The sequence below is a fragment of the Nipponia nippon genome, unplaced genomic scaffold (genome assembly GCF_047370975.1).
Source record: "Nipponia nippon isolate SJK-2023a ecotype South Korea unplaced genomic scaffold, ASM4737097v1 scaffold_9, whole genome shotgun sequence".
Lineage (NCBI taxonomy): Eukaryota > Metazoa > Chordata > Aves > Pelecaniformes > Threskiornithidae > Nipponia > Nipponia nippon.
The window spans coordinates 22,207,356-22,232,599 of NW_028262413.1; the positions used below are offsets into that span (position 1 = coordinate 22,207,356).

General features: G+C 39.6%; 1 protein-coding gene across 2 annotated transcripts in view; it reads right to left on the minus strand.

Annotated features, from left to right (window-relative positions):
* Positions 1-24,863, minus strand: part of VGLL4 (vestigial like family member 4) — a 106,685-nt gene extending 81,822 nt beyond the window's left edge. The window contains exons 1-2 of one of the 2 annotated variants that reach the window (XM_087745255.1): positions 24,664-24,863; positions 4,618-4,694 (exon numbers count right to left, since the gene is read on the minus strand). In XM_087745255.1, coding sequence (XP_087601381.1) covers positions 4,618-4,694; positions 24,664-24,725 — 139 coding nt within the window. In that variant the 5' untranslated portion in view covers positions 24,726-24,863. Of the gene's footprint in view, positions 1-4,617; positions 4,695-12,343; positions 12,727-24,663 lie in introns of those variants that run through there. The other variant, XM_087745252.1, reaches the window with a different exon arrangement.
* Between the last annotated feature and the right edge of the window lie 381 nt (positions 24,864-25,244).

Here is a 25,244-nt window from a genome sequence, read left to right on the forward strand (position 1 = left end):
GACTTGCATATTGGAGGGAAGCGTAAGTAAAGTGTTACTATAAAATCAGCGCATGCTAAGTACACAGTGCTTTCAACACATTCTGCAAGTCCTTGTTAGCATTTTCCTTCACTATTTTCTCAATAGCAAGACTACACTTTTAAAACAGTTTATCGCTGGAAGACCAGTTCCCAAACCCCTTATTTTTATATGAGATAAATACAAAATTATAATCCTCCTTAATGTTTGAACATTTGCTGTTCAACACAACTATGGGAAGAAAAACTGTACTTTCAGTAATTCTTTGTCTTTACTTAAATACTGCCAGCTTATACTGTGGTCTTCTAAAAATAGCCAGCTTGAATCCTGAACGTATGAGAAATCAGTACAACCCCAGTAAGAACAGTGTAGGAAAAGGAACACAAGAGTAATGAGTAGTATCAAGCATCTCATTCTAAACTCGATTTTTGCGATTGTATAATAACTCACATTCGATAAGGTTTCCAGCCATGATAACGTTAAAAAGACAGCATACATACACAGGTCTTACAGATGTTCACTTCATATAAAGACTGAAAAAGACTTTGTATAAAGACTGAAAAAAACCCAGCAAAACCTTACAGATGCCACTTACAGATAAAATAGTTGCACATCACCTACTCTGGCACTAAAGAGCTGCTCATAAACAGCACGGACTTCCTATATCCTTTCCCTTCACTATTGACAAGTAAGCAATTAGTGACAAGCCTTCCAGATGACTGGCTAATAATTACATCGTTGTATGCTTTCCTTCCACTGAAATGGAAGACCAAGTTTGGACAATAAGTAAACAATGAACTCCATTAGGAAATATCTTTATCCTCTCCTTCAACTGTTATCATCTCTACAGGATTCTCTTCTTTTGTTCAGCTTTTTTGTTTTGTTTTAAGCACAGATCCACTATACCGTAAGTTTAAATAATTGCTTACATGACAGTGGTAATAGTTACAAATACAAAATTACAGTAACCCTTTCTTCTCCATAATTAATCATTTCCATGACACAGTAGTTAATCAAATGTGTAGCAAGTGCAAAACAATTTAACTGGGAGCTGTTGAAATATAGTATATAGTATAACTATACTATATATAGTGTATACATAGTATACTAGTATAACTATATATACTATACTAGTATAACTATATACTATATATACTATACACTATACTATATACTATGAAATAAAACAGAGGCGACTGAAAGCAACATATAGTGGTCACATACCACTGAAGGTCAACCTTATTGACATAGGTACAGCTGCAAAAAAACCAAACCAAACCAAAAAAACTCAAGGTCATATTTGTTTAAGAAACCAATAACCATTCTGGGAAATCTACATAAGCATACATCTCATTCCCTTCTTTAAGTGCTGCTAAGTTTATATGTATTTGTTTTAAACAGAGTCTGATTTGTATATACACTTCTATATTACTTGGCACTGCAGTGAGTGCCCACAGAGATAAGAGGATCCTTCATGTTAGTAAGAATTAAATTCATAAATACTGGTAATATTCCTCCTCTGAATGCACCCGACAAACAAGAATAAAATTAAATACCTACCAGCTTCGGGAAACACACCTTGTTTTTTAACAAGAACTTGTATTTGTACTGCTTGGATTCAGTAAATGCACTTGAAGGCTGCTGATTTATATAAATTAGTTTGAAGCTAAGGCTGAGATGGGATTAAAGCATATCAGGGTGTGAAAGTTTGCAATTTAAGATGTCTGTAAGAGGATCAAGGGTTTGTGTACAAATAGTACTAACACCTTCAAGAAGCAGTGAAAATTATTGATATGTATGAGTAAGAGACCACTAACAACCGCAGCTAGCTTTATACCTTGTGTAGGAGCATACACAGTCTAACTTCAAAAACATTTTATATGCATCATGCATATATATACTTCTCACACTAGGTGACAGAGAAGTGTTAAGACTTCCCTGATTTTTCTTATAAAAACTGTAATAGTAAAGTACTTTGAAGAGGAATAATTTTGAGATATTATAGTTAAAATTGATATCTTAATTGCTTAAAATCATCTTGAAAAAGTGGCAAATAGCAGCTTTCAACTCTTACATGGCATATAGCTTCGGTGAGAATATCTGAGATGAGTTGAATCATCTCAACAAGTAGATTTATTGTTTCACTAGTGGAATCTAGCCACTAGTTACTTGGTAGCATTGTCATGTCAGGATAGCGTATAGCTACATTTCCTTTGCTCACCATTCCAAAAATTGGATAAAATTTCGACCATGAAATGTGCAAAGGGCATCAGGAGTTATCTGTTAGACAAATTTCTATTCCAGCACAAAAACAAAACTCAGGGTAAGACAGAAGTGTTTCAGAAACTAAATTAATCTGAAATCCTTATTCAAAACTTTGGAAGCAGGAAACTTCATGATATCATTAGAAGTGTCAAAAAAAAAAAAAAAAAGGATTTATTTCCAGTGAATCAACAATAAAATTACCTGTATGCATACTTAAATACAAGAAATATCACTGAAATAAATTTAGTACTTTGTTCAGATACCGAGTATCTGAAAGTAATCTGATTTAAAGAAAAAAAAAGGGGGGGGGGGAGGAATTCTTGCACTCCTGGTCATGACTGGAGTATTAGAAACTCTATGTTGAATTCTACGCATTAGACAAAGTGCATAGGGGATACAGAAATACAGACAGGACCACTGCAAGAACTCCGGGAGCAGCATGCCAGGCACTTTACTGGAAAGCTCAAGGATAATTGCTGAACTTCAAGCTGTTAGTATCCACCCTGTAACACAGACTGAAGTCTGGCTTGTGCCACTTCCAGAAAAGCTGACACGAGAAAGTGCAAACCCAGTGACTGGTCTGGACTACTCATTTCTTCGTTTTCGCAGCTTTTCATACTATAGCGTTCTTGCTGTGCAATATGCACAACAACAGGACAAACTCGGAGACAGCATAAGTTAAAAGCTGCAGAGTGGCATAAATCTAATTAAGTCTAAGTGGTAAGACTAAAGGAATGTAAATTAGAACCAGACACATATCAGCTTCTTCACATGCAAGTTGCACTGAATCAGACTTCCTTTGGATTCTCTAAATCCAGCCCAACATTCCTACCCTGTGGAACCCCAAATGAAACTAGGGTCTTAGGCAACAGTTAACCAAAAAGAATGCATTTAAGCTTAAGAAAATTGAGAATATATGTTCAAAATATATTAAAAAAATGTAGTCAAAAGAAAATAGGTTAAGTTTGTGCCTTTTCTACAAATATTTTAGTTTACAAGAGAAATTCCCCAGGCCAAAATAAGTTGAAATTATTTCCTCAAGGACTTCCACTGCTGTTCATTTTACCAGTAATAGTCAATAATTATAGCAATCAATCAAATCATCCTACTACAGTGCAATCAGTAAAACCTTGGTACTTATATCCAGTAGCAAGGTGAACATGAAAGAACAACAAAACCAATATTCATTATAAAGCTAAGAGGCAGTAATACAGAACAGCTCATCAGCATATGAAACCTTCATTTTACAAACTTCTCAAAGAGCGAGCTACTGTTATGTTGACTATTTGAATACACATAAAAATTCTGGGACTTGTTGTCCAAATACACTGTGTGTGTTTACTTTGCAATTACTTTAGTGAGTTGATTAGCAACAGTAGTAAATCAGTTCTTTCATTCAACATTCAAGGCAATTACTTTTCAAAAAATATATACAGAATAAAGGAACAAAGACCAAAAGAAGAAAAACTGAATCCATCTTAAAAGGTGATTTTACGTGCAGAAGCTACACACAAGAGCAGTTTGAAATCCAAAATACTGTTCTTCTAGTTAGCATCTATTCTGGTTGATACCCAAGATGCATACACTTCCTCAGTGCTTACGCTACTCAAAAAAACGGACAAAGACATTTACTACTAAGCATGCAGGTAACAATCTGATCTACAAACTAGCACTACAATTTGGCAGAATTGAAAACATTATTCTAACATTAGTTAACCCATCTTAAAGGCTTATCATGCATGTTAAAAGCAAAAATATTACCCAAATGATTGGCAACATGAGCCTCTGTACCTGTAACTGGCATCATTTACTATGTTAAAATCCTGTACTCACCTTTTAGTAGCAGTGAAAGGAAAATTAAGTGCTCATTACTAATGATAACAGTCTACTACTTAGTTTTTATGAACTGAAAAGGTATCTTTGCAACCCACTCATGCCCACCCAGTTATGTGTTCTTAAATGACAACAGGTCTAACTGATATTATGAGCGCGAGTTCTCAAATCGTCCTTAGTTTGACAGCAGTTCCATTACAACTTTTTGTCTACTGACAATGCAAATGGAATTGGGAAAAGAGGGGCACCGTTATATGAATCGTTAAGTACATTTTCAAAATAATAGGAATGATTCTCTCTTGCATACTAACCAATTTAAATGTAACGTATTGTTTTTGCACCTGAGAGAGATGACCTTTGAAGGGCTTCTGAAGACATTTTTCTGCACGTCTTAGATTCAGTAAAATGCAAAGATTGATAAAGCCAGCATCTAGGCTGATATATAGTGCAGCCATAAAGCATCTAGATCCAACAAAGCAGAGAACTAGATTTCAGACTTACGTTTCTCATCATCAGCATGTACTAGAGATGCTGCTCTCGACAAAACATCCAATGGAGTCTCCATTCCTCTCTGGATCCTGGAAAATTCAGAGCCAAAGTTTCAAAGAGTAAACTCACAGAGTCCTTACCACAACATACTAGGTGGTATGCCACTTGTTCGTAGCATACAGGCATCAAGTTTTACAGAATGAAGTAGTAACTAACAACATGAGCATGACAGCAGAAAGAATCAAAAAAATCTCAGTTTCTCCTGCTCTTTTCATGTTACACCAGCACAGGATTTGTTAAAACTAAGTCACTGCTGAAAACAAGGAAACACTGGAATTAGCTTTCCCACCAACTACTCATCCAAAACAAACCAGAAGACCAAATTCTCAAGTATTTGACTGAAGCTGATGACTGCTCATGTAGGTTGCAACAGGGTTATCTGCTATACGTTGTAAGCATTTTGCCTCCCGCATGCCAGCCTTCCATCCCAATAAATAGCTACTTGAGACTATATCCAAAGATGCAACCCATCTGAAGTGAAGATTACAACTGGCCTGACTACCTACATGAGCATAAGATTGCTTTAGATCCATAGTATTTAGATCCACAGTATTCAATAAACTTGTACTCCGTACTCTCCTATGCCCAAAGTAGAATCATCCAAAGCTCCTAAGCTTTTAAGACATTTTCTTACTCATAAGCATATAGTTGAACACTGGGCATGTGTATATATAACGACACAGACAGAAAACTAACTTGTATAATCATAATCACACCTCAATAGCTGCTTTTCCCTGTTTTTCTCCCCTTACAACATATAATCCCCATACATGAAAAAGTAACCCCATCACATAAAAACACACATTTCAGCACTATGCTAAGCAACAGACTGTCCCGGTAAAAAAAAAAAAAAACAAAAAAATTGTATTACAGCTTACATAAGCCCCTCAAAGTTTCACATGAATGGCTTCAAAACTAAAAAAGAAGTTCCAATGTGAAATTCCAAAAGATATGAAAGGGAAAGGAAGGAAGAGAGTAATATGTTGTCAAGGTGCTTTTGTTAAAAGGCCAACATCTCATATGTGTTTTTAAATAAGAAGGCAACAGCATAGACAGAACTGTTAAGAAAGCAAATGGAGAAAGAGAGAAAACCCAGGACTGCAAACAATTTTGTTGTTTCCTCCCCCCCCCCCCCCCAAACTAGCATGCTATTCTGTCATAAGAACTGTTTACTGTAACTTACTTTACAGTATGAGCTTAAAAAAAAAAGGCAGTGGCAACTACAGAAATCTCAAACACATGTATATAGACTTAACAACAAGCATATGTTTGGGAAGCAATTTCCTTAACTTTGCACTATAAATAATAAACCTTGCTATCCTCCCTACCTCTTTCTAAATAATGTCTGAAACTTTAAAACTAATCAAAGATTTTAAAGCATAAGAGAAAGGATTTTTAAAGTATTTTTAAGTTGAAAAAAATATATTTTTAATAAAGAATTAAATCCAGTCTTGTTTCCATAGAGCTGTGCAAGAACAGGAGACATACTTGAAATAATTAAGTATAGCGCTTGAGGATAAAAAACATGCATTCTCCCTCCCTGTCAGAATCAGCTTTTGCTCAAGAACAGTATTTTAACTAAACTTATAAAATCAGTTAATGCCTTCATTTAAAGACAGTACATGTGGGCAAGGGGTTTTAGAAAGCAATATCTTAGATTCTTATTTTACTAAGTCTGTCTTCATTAAATATTTCTTTATTTCACATTTGGCCACACTCTCTTCCAAATCAGAGCAAAAATTTGGAAGAGAGTGTTCACTAAAGAAGCCTTCAGCATCATTCCACTTTGATCTGTTAGACCTTGATGCTTGGTTTCTTTCCTGTTTTTTGTTTTCTTGGAGTTTAAAATTGCACCACTTTATTTCTCCCCAGACTGTTGATTACTGACCCTCTCACACAAATTCCTCTAACAGAGCGAAAATTCAGTTTGAAAAAAAGATTAAAATATGTCTGATGAGATGATGCAGCTACACCAAACTGATGGCTAACTCATGATTTAGTACTAACCGGCTTTGTCGCAAATTTCAAAGACAGTAAAACAAAGCTTTTTTGGTCAACTCTTTAGAAAAACCCTCTTGATAAAGAACAATGCAAAGGATATTAAGATGTATTTTATTGAAAACAAATTGCTGTTTTCTTTAAGTTTTTCAGTAATTTTCAAATAATGGGAGTAGCAGATGCCCAATCCCTTTCCGGAACATGCTCCTAGTAAGAGAATTAGCCGGTGACAGAAGTCCACATTGAGAGAAGGAAACAGGAACCAAGTCTTAATTCTATTCAGGAAATTAGACACTTTAAAAACAACTTCACTAAAACTGACCTCAATACAGTTTTGTAGCTTTGCATATTATTAAAGTTCATATCATGAGAGGGCTGCAGAAGTTTCTCTCTAACAGTTACAATCTTGTGAAGAATGTTGTGTCCATTCAAGAGCTTCTTTGAAGGGATGCTGTTAATACAGAGATCTGCAAATTCCAGGGTGCAATACCATATATGCTGCAATTTTTTAAACATGCTGAACACCTTTACAGTTATGAAAATTACCTTCAAGGAGCTATAAACTTCCAGATTATTTTTCAAACAATATGAAATATCCCTCTATCTCTAAATTAAACTAAAAAGTCAGGGATAACAGTTCAGGAAAGAAATAAAGCTCACCTACAAGAAAGAGAGGAGGAATCTTCCGTTAGACAGTTCAAGCTTAAAAGCCTAATTCCATCGCAGCAAGGACAGCAACTGCTACAGCTACTCCAAGGCAGCCTTCAGAAAACAGTCTGGTCATCCTCAGAAGGAGTAATGTTTCAGAAATGAAAGAATAGTTCAATTTCCAGGGTTCTGACAAAAGAACCAGTTAAAAAGACGACTTCTGATAAAAGCCAGCTAATTCTCTGTGCGACACAGAAACCTGCCCATGCAGCAGAGACAAACCTGAATCAAAGTTGAATTTTTACAAGTATCCCCATCAAAAATTAACGCTCTAGCCTATGTGCAAGTATTGCTCTATACCCAGATCGCGTAAGGGAAAACAAGTGACTAGCAAAATAGAAGTACACAACCTTAACTTCCTCCACATAGATCCGATTTAAACGCTGTGGAAACAGTTTCTTAAATATCTTACTTGTTACAAAATCTTAACTGTTAGACTTAAAGAGACACAAGCCAAAAGCACTTTTCCAAGCATTCAAGATATTTTTATCTACCATGATTTCAAATATTAGTTTAATATCTTACTCAGTCCTTTTATTTATCAGTTATTGCTTCCACTCAACATTCCCCTAGTCTGTCATCTCACCTACATTGCAGTATCTGAAAAACAGTAAAGACATAGAATGTAAAATCGTAAAGAAATGTCCGAAAGACAAATAAGTTCCTAAACACTGATCCACTAGTAAGGTTTTTATGCAACACTTGAAGAACACAACACCCATTAGTGTAACGAAACAGCACATTGTTTTCCCTCTCCTTTTCAAGCTTTTGCAAATTCCATGCACATATGGAGTACTCTCAGCTTTGCAAACGCCTAACTGTCAACATTTTTCTGAGGACTATAGAGAAATTAAAGCTTTTGAAAATGAAAAGTTAAGTGATTTCATGGATTATACAGCACCTTCCAAGCATCAGGGAAAAACCCTAAAGTTGCTTTTTTGAAACTTAAGTAAGCAGGCAGTAGAGAAACCAGCACCAGAGACTAACTGCAGACTGAACAATGAGAGATTTATTCAATCCCACTAAAGGTATTATTCACAGTGGGGTACGTCAGGAAAGATTTGAAATAAAGAGAAGTTTATATTTGATTTTTAAAAAAGGGGGAATAGTGAAGGGACAGGAAGGAAAGAGAAACATGAAAGATTATGTTTGCAGCAGTAATCTCTATTATGGAGATATGATGACTTTTGTCTAGAATGGACCTTAACTAGTAACCGAAGTAACAAGTCAGATTACAGAAACAAGGAAAAAGTTGGGTGATGAGAACAAAAGGCCTGTACAGAAGACATGCTGTGGAAATTGGAAAAATCAGAATTTCGACATAGTTTAGACATGAGGGTCTAAAGAGAGGTCACAGTCATAAAGATACTTGGATTACAGGTCTGACTGACAAACAGAATAGCAGCATGGCCAACAGCCATTGCAAACATGTTAATAAGAAACACCTGAAAGCAGACACTAGTAAGAGGTCTCTTAAACTTGTTGAGTGTGAACTAGAGATAGACATCTACACGATGCCAAGGAGAGAGAAAGGCTGAACCTTTCAACGACATAGAGAAAACTTGAATTCATATGTCTGGTGAAATTACAGAGATAAGGGTGGAGGGAGAAGAAGTGGATTAATAAACAAAGTCCATTATAACAACAAAAAAGTGAGACAAGAACAAGACACTCAAGAAACAATCAAGAGTGAAGACTAAGTGAAGTAAGCGTAGATAAAGACAAGCATACGGAAAACAAGATTAATTGAAGAGCATGGTCAAGTAGGTCAAAAGCAGCTCACATCTAGGAAGATACAGGCACAGCGCTTCCCAGTCACATTCATGAACAGAAGTACCTAGAGAAAGAGACTCCAGTTGATTTCAATGGAAGAAAGCCGAACTGAAGAGGAAATGCAGACACAACTTATCAGCACAATAAATAAGTCTACAGGGGAAAGGAAGATAAAGCAACACTTTGACGCAAACCAGGTCAACATCTTTCATTTTTTAAGATAGAAGAAAGTAAAGCATATTTGTACTATGAATGAAAATAACGGTAAGCACATTGTATTCAATGTGTCCTCTACAGCCACAATACATTTACATTCCTTCAACTGCACCTAGACCAGAGCTTCTACTTGTGGATACATAAATCCTCTGTTGGGATACCCATGCAAAATGTTAACTGTAAGTGCTCAATTTAGATTGCGATTACCATGTAGCACTGATCATCCTTCTGCATTTACAACTCGGTCTTCATAGTGAGTTCAGGCTACTTGGCCAAAGGAATCATTGAAATACCACTTTTTTTTTTAAACGTATTTCTTCAGTACTTTGGGTTTTTTTTACCATGCTTGTTTTGCATGTGGAAAATATGTTTGAACAGGCAAGTCTTCAAACAGAAACAACTTAAAGATTTAACTTATCACAAAGAAAATTATAAGCTTAAAGCAAAGCTTTGGCATTTTACCTTGTGCTTTTTGTCTTCTTGTTGCATAAATCCTGCTTAACAAGCTGACATTCTAAAAAAATCTGTTAACAGTGGTATATGAAATAAAAGCTAACAAACCTAAGAAATTAAAGGTGGAAAAATCTAACCTGACCACGTCTTGTATCTACAGTCGCTCACTCCATCCTGCATGTTATACATTCTGATGCAAACATATCATGCAGTATCTAACCATAGTAAAAGGAACTGAACCAAAACTACCTTTTATAACAGAAAACTTTCAAACGTATCTGAAAACAAACAAATTAACCTTCTCAGTGTCTCCAAAATGTATTAGTTATCAGAAGTACATATATTTAAACAAGAACCTCCTGATGCTTTATAATGTGAACGTGCTTCTTCAGTTAACACACCCCAAAGGTCTGTATCAGTGATTTTCTATCCTGTTTTAGCTACTAGCCATATTTTATACTACCAGACTGTCAGATCTACCCCTTTCAGCACCACTTCTGGGTGCTCACAGCTTACAGAACTGGCTTAACTCCTGCTCTAAGGTGGGTGTGAAAGCAAGATGGTGGTAGCATTCATCGGACTCATTACTGAGCAGAGATAAGGAAGGCTAGCAACACAGCATCCTGCACCAAAACACCCTGTCCCCATTCCCCACAATGTGCATTGGAGATGCTGGCGATTCTGCAACAACTGTTTCGGCCCAGCAGTTTGCTTCAAAAAACAATGCAAATGTACAGTGTAGGCACACCCAAATTCTACCAAGAGCCTAATGGGCCAGACCTGTGTTTCAATTATGACTGAAAGTAGCTCTTGTAACTGATCCCAAATACTGAGATTATAACTGACGTATCAACAAGAAGAAAGAGAGATGTGGGGGATTTAAGCAAAACACACTCTACATTAGAAATACCCTCACAAGTAGGCAGATGGGAAAATACAAATAAAGGCCAAGAATCTTGGAGAAGAGCCTTAAAAAAAAGCTTATGTATTTTTGAGGCAGGAGAGGCAGACTGCTGCCAGATTTTATACAGTTTTGGATCTAAGCATTCTTAATATCACTGCCTCCAAAGAGAATTTCACTCAGGCTTCACAACCTACAGTTTATTACTCTGTGAGGAATGCTCTTTAAACAACTCCCTGATCTAAAATTAAAGAAAATCTAATCAGAAAAATTATTCTGCAGGAATCCTGGAGTTCATGATCAGTTAGTCCTCTTTGGTTTAATTAAAAAATGTCCATTATTTCTTGTTTCCGATAATCCTGAAGCATCAACAGAGTAAAAAGGCAGTGAGCTGGCTTCGTGGTTTCTCAAGTATCAGTGGAAATGGTTGTTAAATTCCCATTCATTGCACTTTCAGAAAAGAGGTACACGGGTGTCACGTGCAGTCAGCTTGACTCAAAAAATTAATTACTTCTGATTACATCTGGGAAACATAAAGCCAGCTTGACTGAACAGACTGAAATGGTACTGCTGAAGATTAAATAAAAAAATCTCTACAAATGGAATATACAAGAGGCAGAGTCAAAAGCCTTAACAGTGCCCTTCAGACTCATTCTAGAAGATTTTCACCACAGGTCCCTCTGCTGATAATGAAATTCCAGGGATTTTCTCTGTAAGAAAAACACACTCTCTCAAAGCCAAGGTGTGAATTTAAGACGGCAGTTAAAATGCTCCCTGCGTGGTCCTATTGCTGTGAAATAACTTTCCGGATAGGAACTTACGTCAGGATATTTCCTAACAGCTAACTTTCGCATCTTTCGCGGTAACCTGTGCGGCGCCCCGGCCGCGGCGGCTCCCGCGCAGGAGGGGCCCGAGGACCGGCACCCAGCGGGAGCGGCGCGGGCACCGGCAGCTGCCCCTCGCCCGGGAAAACACCCCTGCCCGCGGCCGTACCCAGCCCTGCCGCCCGCCGAGGGAGCCGCCCCCGCTCCCCTTCGCCGGGAGAGCCGGCCCGGGCGAGCCGCGGGCCCAGGCACCGGCGGGAAGGCGCAGGAGAGCTCGGAAAGCCCCGCGGTGGCAGGGCGGCTCGGTTCCTCCCCTTCCCAACAGGCCCGCGGCCGGGTCTGAGGTGATTCCTGCCCCGGCCGCCGCTGACCCGGCCGCCCGGCCCACCGCAGCTCCCTCGGGGCGACAGCGGGGAGGCTCGGCTCCGCCGCCCGCTGCCGGGACCAGCCCGCTGCCCGGCCCGGGGAAAGTCCCGCAGCGCGGAGGACGAGACAGGGGCTGTCCCGTCCCGTCAGGGCGGCGGCGTCCCGCCTGTCAGCGCCTCCGGGGCGATGCTCCCCCGCCCCGCCGACACTCCCCTCAGCGCCCCGCGGCCGCCCCGGGCCCCGGCGCCGCCAGCGGCAGGCTGCCGACAGCGAGGGACGCGCTCCCCCGGGCTGAGCGCCGGGAGAGCGCGGCCGGCCACCCCCGCCCGGGGCCCACCGCTCCCCCGGGGGCACCTGTCCCCTTCCTCCCGCCTCGAACTTTCCAGCCGGCCGCCCTGGCCGACCCCGGGGCCGCTCCCCCGCCCGCGGGCTCACTCACCAGCGTGCTCCCGGGCGGGTGGCGGCGGCGGCGGCGGCAGCAGCAGCAACGTGGCCGGGGCGCCCGGCGAGCGGCCGGGCTGGCGGCGGAGGGAGGAGAGGGCAGGGGAGCGGGCCGGGGGAGGAGGGCGGCTTGTTTACTCCCGGGCCAGGGCGGCGAGCCCGGGAGCGGAGCGGAGCAGGCGCGGCGAGCCCCGGCGCCGCTGGCCCCGGCGCCGCTCGCTAGACGGGCCCGGGGAGGAATCCCAGGAATGATGGAATTCTCCTCCTAGCAGGTGGGGAGAGCGGAACGGCCCCATTGGCTGGGCCCAGCTATGAGGTCAGCATAATTAGGGTAATGAGGCGCTGACATCATATCCTCGCAGGTAGGGAGAGCACGGCGCAGGCGGCGAGGAGGAAGCGGGAGCCGCGCCGAGCCAGGCCCCGCCCCGCCCGGCCCCGCCGGAGGAGGCGCGCCCGCCCCGCGCCGGAGCGGCCCGGCGGGGCAGCGGCCGCGGGGAGGCGGCTCCCTCTGCACCGGCGGAGGGGGGTTCACCCTGCCGGCTGCCGGAAAGCGAGAGGGAGAACACTGGGGCAGCGCTGCAGGGAAAATAAATCGAGAAACTGCTCCTGCCCGCCTAGGGACAAGAAAGCAGGTAGCAAAGAAGAACACCGTTGTTGATTTTTACCATACTTTACAAAGCTTTTCTAGAACTAAAGGAAAACAACAACAAAGTTTCTCTTAAGAACAAAGCAAAGCAATTTTTAAAAGCAGAAATACACTACGTGCATTTCAAAGGAAAATGCACCATCATACACATCTGAGAACCTGGCTTAACAGCCACACGCACGCTTAAAATATGCACAAATGACAAAAAGCAAGCTTTTCAGATCCGAAGGTAACATACTGCAACCAGGCAGGAGGATGAGGGAGCTTACATCCACATACTCAATATGATTTGAAGTTTAGGTCTGAACAGATCTAGCATTTTCTTTATTTCCTGTTTACTGCCAGTACTCCTGAAGCGTATTTTTACAGGATCCCTTCTTGCATTTGGTATGACTCAGCCAGCCAGCTGAGGAAATTGCCAAAAGTCAGGCTTGCATGAAACTAAAGCTGAGCTATCGCCGTAGTCAAAGAGCTCTCCTATGCTTTCACTTCCAGTCCGGCGTATGAGCTCCCATCACAAAAAGTCTGAACGTTTGCCAGCAGCCAGGATGATCCAGTCCGTCAAAACTGGATTGCTGCAAAAAGCAATGAAGGCACCTGCTCCCACGAGCCCAGCACCTCCCTGCCACTGGAATCCCAGCACATCCCTGGCCATTGCCATTGCTTTGCAGCAGTGGTGATTCCAAGTTTGACGTTTTCAAGACTCAAGCAATTTAGGAGCATGTCTTGCTAAAATACTTGGCCTGTTTTGAGTAATTTCTTGAAATTAAGCTGTCAGATGGCTTGTACATATGAAAGAACCACTTCTCAGAAGCTAAGACTTCACCAACGTACTCTGAAGAACTTGGTAATGCTGTTTTCTGCTCACATAAGTTAATTACAGAGGAGGAGGATATGGGAAAGCACTGTACTCGTGTTCCGTTGTCGACTGTGAGCATCAGTCATCTTCTAGAGAATTAGGTCCCATAGTGCTACGTTTTGCCTTTACAAAGGCCACAAGGAACTGAGGTTGCTTCAGATGGCTCTCGGAGTCCGTTGCAAAAGGAAAGAAAAGGACAACAAAGCAACCTGAGCCCCACCACAACAAGCATTAGGGTTGCAGATTTATGGCAGAACCCCAAAAGAGCAACAGAAATACAGGGTCTCGCTGCAATTCTGCTCATGACGTTTCTCCTATTCAGCTCCTCCTCCCTTCTCTCAATGCGACAGACCTGTATGCTAGTAAATGCATAAGTATATAAATGGCAGCAGGACTGTTTGTCTTTTCTCAAGAAAAAAAATACCAAGACGTAGCAAGGTTTATTTTAGAGCCTGAAACTGGGATTTATGTATGAAATAGTGGAGGCAGCACAGCTCCCACATTTACCTCGAGGTGCAGCCAAAGCAGCAGCCCAGCCAAGTGGTGTGGGAGGCTGCGCGGAAGGGAGCGGTCGGGGATGAATCCACGCGTCCTGCATTTTGATTCCTTGAAAGATTCAGAGTCCATGAAGGGCCTGTGCTGTCCAGTTCCAATTTAAAAATCTATCAAAATCATGCAATAATAACTGATACTGAAGTATTTTCATATCCTTGCAAGGACAGGTCATGAGATCTCAGGGCCATCAAAAGCTAGCCAAAAATGCATTCCAAACACTAAATGAAATCCAGATTTAGACTCAACACACTTAGTGTATCTAATAGAAAGATTTCAGATGCTAAAAAACTGAAAGGCATGTAGTCTAATAACAACCATAAACACTATTTTATACATTTCTTAAACTCTTCACCTATGACATTTATAACAATATATGGTAATATTTATATTTTTTTGAAGTTGATATTGTATTAATAGACTATTGGAAAATATTTTCATTACCAGCAAGCAGAACAGGAGTTTGATGGTCTAATATTTGGAAAAATGGTAGTCAAAATAGTAAAAGTTATTTGAGAAAAAACATGAAAATACCAGGCAAGAAAAATACTATGAAATATGGAAAACAGAACCACAGGCACTGAGAAAAGATCTGAAATAGACATTGGTACATATCATGAGAATGAACTGCTGCAGACTAATTACAAACCTTTTTAATATGTATCTTCAAGAAAAAAAGTATGCCACTCCTGTTTATAACCGCTGGAGGGGAAGAGGTAGGAAGGGTTTCTTTGTTTAAAGAGACAGAGCTCCTGGGACAAGGAGGAGCTTGAAAAAGGAGAGGTCAAACCAGCTTTTGATCCTTTGGATATGCTATTACAGCTCCCAGCAAAAGTTTTAGAACAGGGTATTTGTTAAATATCTAAAGAGGCTGAGGGAACATCAGCTTTCTGGGAAAGGTGACCCTGTGCGTTCCCATACAAACACTGTTAGTACAGACACACTTCCCCACTAACATTAGGTGTCAACATTTGTTAAAACAAAAAAAGGAAGTGCAAGTTGTCAAATATTGGAAATCTTTGAAAACAAATCTGAACAGCTAACACACCATAAGAAAACCTTGTTGAAGCTACTGAACTCAACACATGCTAAAGCTTAGCTAAGCTGTTCAAAAGGCAAATTCACAAATTAGTAAAGCAAAACCAATCTTGTTTGATGAACCATATTTTGATTTGCTTGGGTGGTAAAATCTGTTTTTCATTTTGTATGTACTTGATAACTGAATGATACCAAAGGCTCTTTGCTGACTCAGATACCAGCAAAAACATTGCTGAAACACAAAAACTGACCCAGGTAGTTGAGGGTTTGTACCTGAACTAGAACAAAAGTAGTGCTTCGGCCCAAACTCAGGCACCCAGGTAGAGCACCTAAGGTATGACTCAAATCCTGGGACAGACTCCAGTTGCCACTCCCATTCTGTATGTATATTAATCACTGAAAAATCAGTGACATTCTCCATACAGTATAGACGATGCAACAGAAGAAGATTTAACAGCTGTGTGAGGGAGCCAGGACTGTGAACGACTGTGCATCTCAGCTGTAGCAGGATCAGCGATGTCTCCTAACTTTTCTGCTGTGGAGGATGCTTGTCAAGAAACGATTTGCTACCCTGAATTTGTGTAGCAGCCCACATCCCCTGGGCCCACTGAACACGTTGTAGAACAATGTGTTAGCGCAGTTTCATGGAAAGACACCAATATATTTCACGAGGAACAAAAGCTGCTAGGTCATTTCTGGGTAACATTTTGAGAAATTTCTTTGAACAGTTACCACTGTTTCACAACTTGTTTTAAGATTTTTTTTTTTTTTTTTTAATATAGAGGAGGGAAAGGACCTGAAAGCAGAGGGGAAAAAGAAAAGGTATTATATCAAGTGCAGTTGCAGTCTATAGGGAGATCTGGTGGCCTAGTTCTACAGACCCTACTCAACCATTAATCTTGTAATTATTATTGAAATTAAGCCTGACATCTGTTCCATGACCAACCAAGAAAATAAAACATTTCCACTATAATAACAGCTGGTTAAAAATGCCTTGGGCAACTATCTCCCTACATGTGGGCCACAGCAGTGATATGCCTTACTATTGTGAAAGACTTCAGTGTTAACTAGACATGGATACTCAATGTGGGAAGGGGCTCAAACCTGTTTTGTTAAATTATTTTTAAGTCATTTCAGGTTGTAAGACTAGCAGCAGGGGGCACATGTCTGTTGCTTCAGTCAACAATACAAGTGTAAAGCTACAAAGAGATTTTTCTTTGGGTGCCCATCTAAGGAAGTGATTTGCCAGCTGGCATTCACTGCACGTAAAAAAGGAATTTCTCCGAGTTCTTCCAATTTCTTACTACAATCTCACTTTTGTTTTTCAAACAGCAGCGATATAGATACTTCTGTTACAACAGACAGGAATGCATCTTAAGTCTGAGGAGAAGCCCAGGATATTCTAAACTCTGCACAAAGATGATTAAGTTTGTGCCAAAAGCAAACACTTTTTCCAACGCTATCAGAAAACACCATTATTTGTCACAGGCTTAATAAGGTATGTCACTGCTTCACAATATCTGTCAGTACAATTACAATGCATACCTCCATCTATCTACATCTTCTTTTAATAAAATAGGTTAATTTTACACCAAATGACAGCAGCTTTTAAAATCATATCTCGAAATACATTTTATCAGAAACAAATTACGTAGCCTCACAAGCAAACATCTTTTCTTGAATGTTAACACTGCTAAACTCTGAATCTAAAACTCTTCCCTACAAAAATGTAGATTCATTTGCACTGCACCTCAAAGCTACCTTATATAGAAGCACATCCAAATTGAAAACAGTGCAGCACATAAGATTTAAAAAGACACTTCAAATTTTTTTGAAAAGAGTTTATTATTTCATTAGACCATAATGTGTTAAACTGCAGTAATTCCAGACAGACAAGTTGATCCAAACTGTAAGTTGATGGAGATGGTTATTTATTACCTGCTTCAAGACAAAGCTTGCCCTCTTCATAATTGTCTGCCCCATCATCCAAAGGAAGATTAAAAGAGACAGTATAATTTCAGTTGGAGCAGGGTCATAACAGCAGCATAATCTTCACGCAAACAATGAGATACTTTCAGAGTCAAACAGAAATATGAACACCACGAACTCTGTTCTTTCAGAACATTTAACCACAGGTACTTTTTGCTTGCTTTGTTCTAGAGAAGAGGAAGATTCCACCCTATGGAGGTTCCCATAAGATGAAGACAGACAAGATAGCTGAGGGGAAAAAAAAAAATAAAAAAAAATAAAAAAGGAGTGTCAGATTAACAAATTAAAAGCACCCTTTGTCCATAACCCATGGGTTTTAATTTGTTAAAGTTTTGTTAAACACCAATAAAATGACCACAACTGGTTCACAGCAAAATTCTGAATGGCAAACTCAGTGTAAAAGAAAGGTCAGTATACTCAGCGATACACAGATGCAGGTAAATATACAGAGTAATCTATTTCTTATACACTTTTTTTCTGATTCTACCCCTCTTCTTGTGCAGTAAACACATACATATAATAGATTTAACTCCCTGTGAGATTTGTATCCTAACTTTCACATAGGACAAGAGAAACTTTAGTGCAACTGGGATCATTAAAGTCAGGAACAGGTTGCAGTTCACAACTAGATGCGAAATTATTTTAAGAGTTTACATACTAACTCACTATAAGCTGCATAATTTACATACATTTCAAAGCTGTAAGAAGAGGCTATTTAGTCACCAGAATTTCTTCTAAACCAAAGACACCAGCAGTATGTCACTGGACAAAAGTAACGTGCCTGCCTAAAGGAACTGGACACCGAAAGACTGTCTAAAGCCTTTTTATATCCCCACCCATCAGCTCAAAGATGCATCAGGGAATCACACTGAAATAATCAAGTTTAGTCACATTTGTTGGATGAGAACACCCGCACCAATTTTAATACTCTTTCTGTGTGCTGACTTTATAGCTCTTGCAGTCTGATCTTGGTAATTACAGAGGACTTTAAATTCTTACGGACTAGCAATTTCTAGACTAAGGTCAGTTACCTCATCAGAACAAGTGGGCTTTCTCCTGAGGTTTCCAGATGTGCCCTTACCACTGTGATTTCAGAATGGCTTGCAGCAGGCTGCAGGTGACCCCAGCACAGTCTTGCTGCCTGCAGTCCCTGGGTTTATCAGGGACAGGAACAGGGCTGGAAGGCACCACTCGGGCAGCTGCACTAATGCAAGTGGAACATCAGACAGCCATCAGATCATTTTAGTCATGAACTCAGGCAGGTAGAAGGGTTTGGGGTTCTGGGCTTTCTTCTGTTGTTTTTAATACAAATAACACATTTTCAATTTTATATTGGAAAGAGAATCCTACTAAAATTAGTCACAAATAAACTAGACAAGGAACAGAGGAGACATTCTTTAAACAACAAAAAGTAAAGCAGAACAGATGCTTTACTTTAAAAGCACCTATGCAAGTACAACCTTTAAATAGCCACTTAAAAATGTCCTAAGAATTTAAAGCACAGTGATGTAGTTTCATCATCTACTGTTGTCTGTACAAACTCACCTTCAAACTGTCAAATTGCTACTGACTCAGTCTTCTACTTGGCAGTTTTCTAATCCAAGGATGCAGGGTCAGAGTTAGCCATGAGTGTGCAGAATGTGCACAATCTCATCATCTAGGATGTATGCCCCGATACCAGCCTTGGGAGGCAATGAAAAAAGAAAGAAAAAAAAAAAAAAGACTGACTAGATTTTATTGTGAAAATAATTTGGTTTTAAAAAGCCTTGCCCCAGAGTATAATGCCAAAGCACTGCAACAGAATCATGAGACAGACATTGGTAGGCTGCTTTGTATCAGCTCTTCCCCCTCTCCTGCACCACTTCTTGAAGCGTTCTAAGAAGCTACTAACTTCTTGGCTCTCACTACTGTCTTGTACAGGGAGTGAGCCAGACATTTCATCACTGCATAAGAGCAGGACAACTTGAAGATGGCAACATTAAAAGAAAAAAAAACAAAACCACAAACAAAACAAAAAAAAACCCACTGAATGCCCCCTTCTCATGCTTCACTACTAATTTTAAAACAGGAGGTATGGAGAAACTTTGGCAGGAGACAGAGATTTAAAAAAAAAAAAAAAAAAAAATCCACTGTGTGGGAACACAACCTTAAGTATACTATAGAGCTAGATAGAGTCCATGTAAGAGAAGTAATATAAATTAATTCAATAAAGCCAAAAGGAGATATTTAACTAAACTATTTACTTAGCTTGTTTAATTGAGATGGGGAGGTATCTTAAACATCAGGCTCAAGTCTTTCAAAGAAGGTCTCACGGTACAACAAAGGCAAGTGAAAGAACCAAAAGACAGTGTGCTATGACCATTTTTTAAAAAAATATTTTTTTCTTTTTTTAAAAAGACAGTCCTTTATGGTTGCAAACTCTTAAGAATCAAATTCTATTCAAATTTTAAACCAGGAAGAACCCTCTATAGCCATTACACTTGCATGAAGTTTCAGTCAGATCAGAATATTGGTCTTTGCAGCTGCATGACCTTCATTTTCTCAGAAAAAAATGTGCATAACTGTCAAAATAGCCATCCACCATTAACAAAAAGGTTTTAGCAGAACGCTGGATTCTGAAGGCAAAAACGACATGTAAGTTCTTAGTCTAAAGATGTAACTGAAATGTTTGGAGTTTTTATGAATAATTTCAGAATGTATAGTCTGAAGCTTTCTGTTCATGTACTAAAACTTAATCCATTTCTTAATATTCCTGATTTAACAAGTCTGAGTAAGAGGTTAAAACATGCAGGAGTAAAATGATTACAGCCTCTCCCTAAACCAGTCATTAAGTTCAGGATCAGTTAGCAACTGTGCTGTAGATTTTTATCTAGAAAAACAAGTAAATAAGGTCACTGCACGATTTTATGAAACCACAGTATCAAAAGTGACAGAGCAGCTGTTCACTCAAACAAAAAATATACCAGAAAATAGCTACACAAAGGTAACATCTCTTATTCCTGCAGTAGATAATACAAAGAAAATTAATTTTCCACACATTCAGAATATATGGCCAGCAGAAGTGAATTTGAAAATGAAGAATGCGTTGTCCTCTGTGAACACCTTGCCCATGAAAAACTATCAGGACACGCTGACCTGACATTCTGACCTTCAAAGCGTATTTCAATTTCAATTCTATTTTTAAATTAATTGCTGGGAAAAGGCATGAGTCACAACCCTGCTTGGATCCCCCTCTACTGGACACTCACCAAGTGCTATGTTTATTCTAAAGTTTCCCAAGTCAGAACAGGCTCTAGCATTACCTCCTCAATCAATTTAAAGAACACGGACCTTACAGTTCGGTTCCCTAAGCCACCCAAGAATACTGGCCTCTATATCCATCTTTATCTTCCCAATTTGGCAAAGATGTTTACTGCAAACATCAGGAAGCTATAGGATAGTATCAAGTCCAGCTCTCTAACAGAAAGGAATCACACTTGTTCAGCTGCATGCTACCTTAGAGGCACCTTGTTTGTGACAAGGCTGCAGCTGTTACTCTCCATCTGTTAGTCAAATTCACTGACACTGAAGGTCAACCAAATCTAAAGACAAACCTCACTGAAGCACAGGTGAGAAATACAGTCTCTGCAGCTGAAACAAAGTCAGGTGCATTCAATATAGCCAGAATTTGAAGGGTCATATAGCCAGCCACCTGGAAGAACTCACTACTCAAATACTTGGAAAAAGGGGAAATAAGCAAGCAATAAAAAACACATCTTACACATGTTGATGGAGGAAATCAGCATCCTGTGCGGTGCAGTTTTATGCACTCCCCAAATCTTAAGTTTAGGAGCAGCCAAACATCACACTGCTAGCCAAATGGGTTGCTCACAACAGTAGGCAAGTTAATAAAGGGACACAGTACTGAGATTAAAGATTGTGAGGAGAAGTGGAAACCAGAATCTATGGTTACGTATCCAGTCAAATTTTGATTTCCCATTCATCCTGCGTCATCTAGTTTATTCCCTCTGAAGCATGAGATAGTTACATACTTCACTGGCACTGTCGATCCCAGAGCCAGCTAGGCCCATGCTGCTGACTCACCTATGGAAATCCTTAGTAGTTTGATTGGGTCCAGGCTCTTCATTACAAAGAAGCCTTTTAAGACATCAAGAAATAAATCATCTGCCTCGTTGCCTTTAATGAAAGCACTGCTACACTGGAAAAAAGGGGATGGAGCATGAAACAATATCCATGGTGGAACAGCCAAACCAGAAAAGAGGGATGTCTGAAGAACAGAATGAAAGACTTGAGAATTAAGTCAAGAAGAGAAACAATAACACAATAAAGCAGTATGGAAGTGGAGCAGGAAGGTATAAACAGGGAAGTTACAAATGGAATGAAAAGCTGAAGTGACTATTTTTCGTGAAAGAACAAACACACTTCATTACGACAAAGAGTTAGTAACATATTCCCATGCACTAACTTCCCATGCAACAATCACTAGTTATTTTAGTGGGTTACAGCTGTATGACCATAAAAATCATTTCCACATACTGTTGAGGAACTTCAAAAGCAACTAACAAGTCTGAAATCAATCTCTCTTCTCTTAAAAGTTTTACATAGCAAAACGTTGTAACAACTGCATAAAGTATTTTATATTAACAATAGAGAGGAGTTCAGACTGTAAAGCTGCTCTAGGCTATGATTCATTCATGGCTCTCTGCCAAAAAAATAAATACATTCAAGACCAATGGCCTCAAGGGGAAAGGTAGGCCACTTTTTAAAAAGCACAGAGATAAATGATTTACAGAACAGAATACAGTTTAAGATTTCAGCCTATATGGATGAGGAGGAAGGACTTTCTTACGTCTCACAAAGATTTACTGCACAGACTTGAATGCTGGCAATGTATCAACAGATGGAGTAAACCAGGAACTATTAAACTGGGATTTGCAAAACTCTCTCCAAAGAGCAAGAAATGACCCATTATATTGCTATACACAAAGAAAGTTCATAAAGCCAAATCAAGATATGCAATGGGTATTTCAGCCACGTAAGACAAACACGGCCAGCTCAGATTACAGGCAAACTCTGCAGCAAAGTAACACCTGTAAAGTGAGACACCAATCCACTGGCAGCATGACAAACAGTTTAAAGGCTGGGAGGGTTTGACGCCATACAGCATCTGCTGCACATAAAAATGTTTAATTAGCTGCTAAACAGCAAGCAGTACATTCCTATTTTTTCTACGAGAACATTATTTCTTGAATAAATGCCCTTGCTTAGCTAGGAAGGTTCAGAACGAAGATGGCCATTTCACTACGGGAGCTGAGGCCAACTCATTCTCGCACATCAGACTGACTTGTAATTGACTTCCAGTGTTTTGAACCACCGTTTCAGTAGCAAGCACCCTCTGAAACACCAATATCACTTCTAAATGTGTCTTTCTTTAATATTCAGAACACTATCTTTAACTGTATTGATAATGGCTTTTAAAAGAAAGCTGCTCTTTTAAATGCTTCCCTAGAGTTACAACTGCATTTCATCATTTAAAAAATTCTAGATTTAACTGCTGCTCATCCCCAAACTTAGCAGTGGGGAGAAACTGAAGAGAAGAGAAACACTGAGCCTCTTAGCATGCAAGATATCCTCATAGGATATCCTATTTAAAGTTCTGGTACACACACATCTCCAAGGTACCCTCTCTCAGTAAAAGGGAAAACAGCCACAACCTCAAGGTAACAAATAAAAACCACCACAGGGAATAAGCTGTTAGAATCCAGCTTTCACTTATGCTGCAGCCATGTCCCAGGAGGAGATCAGCAGTATCCAACTGTCCTGAGACATCACAGACTCTTTTTGCTTTTTTTTTTTTACTTGTGTAGATTCAAGCCCAAGCTATATGTTGCCATTAGTCTCAAAAAAGAATTACGTACCTACTCAACAACAGTAGTAATGTATGCATTTTAAGTCAAGCATGTGATTAAATGCTCTGCTAGTCAGAATTCTCAACCAGATGTTGGGCAATCTTGTAACACATGATCTCTCTCAACCAGTGCTTGAAGCAGTTATAATTTAGGAGCCAGTGGTTTCACATCCTGTGGTGCTGTTGTTTAACTAGGTTTAAAAAGCCCCATCCTCACCTTTTTGTAAACAAAAAAAAAAGTACAGGTTGGTCAGGATAATTTTGTTCAATGATATTACTTCCCAGTAGGGCTCATGATGTAAACTTCACTTAGCTGCACCATTACAGGAGGAAGGAAAGAGCTCCTTAAATGGCAAGAGCGTCTAGTTTTGCCACTGCCTACTTTTCTTTTTAATTTGGTCATATTGCTTATTCTGTGGATAAGTTTTTGCTCCATCTGTGCACCACAGATGTCCATTTTTTTTTTTCCCTTTCAGCTCATACATTTGTATACAGCACCTAGGAAAGCCTGCATCCTTGAGGGAATTATGGAAATTACAAAAATGCAATAGTTACATTTTCATTTACAGACATAAAAAGGAGATAAATGAGGCAAAATTTGGAACAAAATTTTAGTTGTTCGCCTTAATTATCTGGTAATGTATTCAGTGCATGGGATAGTTTTCTAACAATCCAGTGTGCAGCAACTGACGTTTTTTAAAAACAAAAACAACTATTTTTCTGCTTACAGTATTCCTTTTCCAAAAGTTGACTACAGGAAGAGAATTTACACACACAGAGAAAAATACAATTTCACTAAGAGTGATCTTGCTGAATTTGTTGAGGACAAATCCTCACCAGTGGTGAGCATCCTCTCCTTTAGAAGGAGTTAAGACTCACTTAGGGCCTTTCCCACACAGCCTTGAAAGAAAATAAACACAACTACAAAAGAAAGCCCAGAACATAGAAGATTCAGTTACATTAAAAATAAATAAATAAATAAATCAAGCAATCATTCTGCTAACTACTCATGCAGACGGTTCTTTTCGAACTTGTCCTGTTTCCTACATGGAGTTGATACATTATGGGCTGTCAATTTCCATTTCCAAGTTTTTTTTGTATCCTAAGACTTTCACAGATGAGGACTTTTCCCCCCCCCTCCAAATAAGACAGTGAACCCTACTAAAAATTTACTAACACCAAGCTGCTGGTGTAAAACTCAGTTTTGTTCATGCTCCTGCCCAGATGCAGTTTCCCTACAGTATACTTCGTTTGGGACAAAAAGTAAAAGCTGTTACTTCATTAGATGACTAACCCAGGCAGTTCTGCCAGCACTGCACTTCTTACCTGGTAACTATTTCATTCAAAAGGTCATGACTCCATCCTGAATCTTTTCTCGTGCTGTTCATTTGTCCAAAAGCCTTGTATCTGTCGAGGTCTGTTTCTACCACTGGGATCAGTATTCTCTGTTCTTAAGAATTTTCCACTGAGCATACCTAAGTAAGTCAACATCTGATTTCAGATTTCTTTTTACTAGAGCTTATGCTGAAATGTAAAAAATTGTATGGCTATTTCAAGTCTTCACTACATATGAATTTAATTTTAAGGTGGATAGAAGTCTTTTGTACAAAGTATACCCTAGATTATCCAGAAAGGAACCTCTTCGTGCAAACAAAAAAATCCAGCCAAACCCCAAGGTTAATTTAATTTAAGCAGTGGCTTAAATTCTCTAGCTCCGTTTCTTATAATATAAACTTTTCAAATCAGGGACTTTGGCCTCTTACTAAAGGGCACAGAGAATGCCAGTACCATACATACAAACATTCTCTAGCTTAAGTCACTTCTTTTGCAGAATATGCCACCATTAAATGGATAGTCAGCCTCCTAATATCAGAAAAGGGACATGTGAGAGGATTTGTTTTACAAAT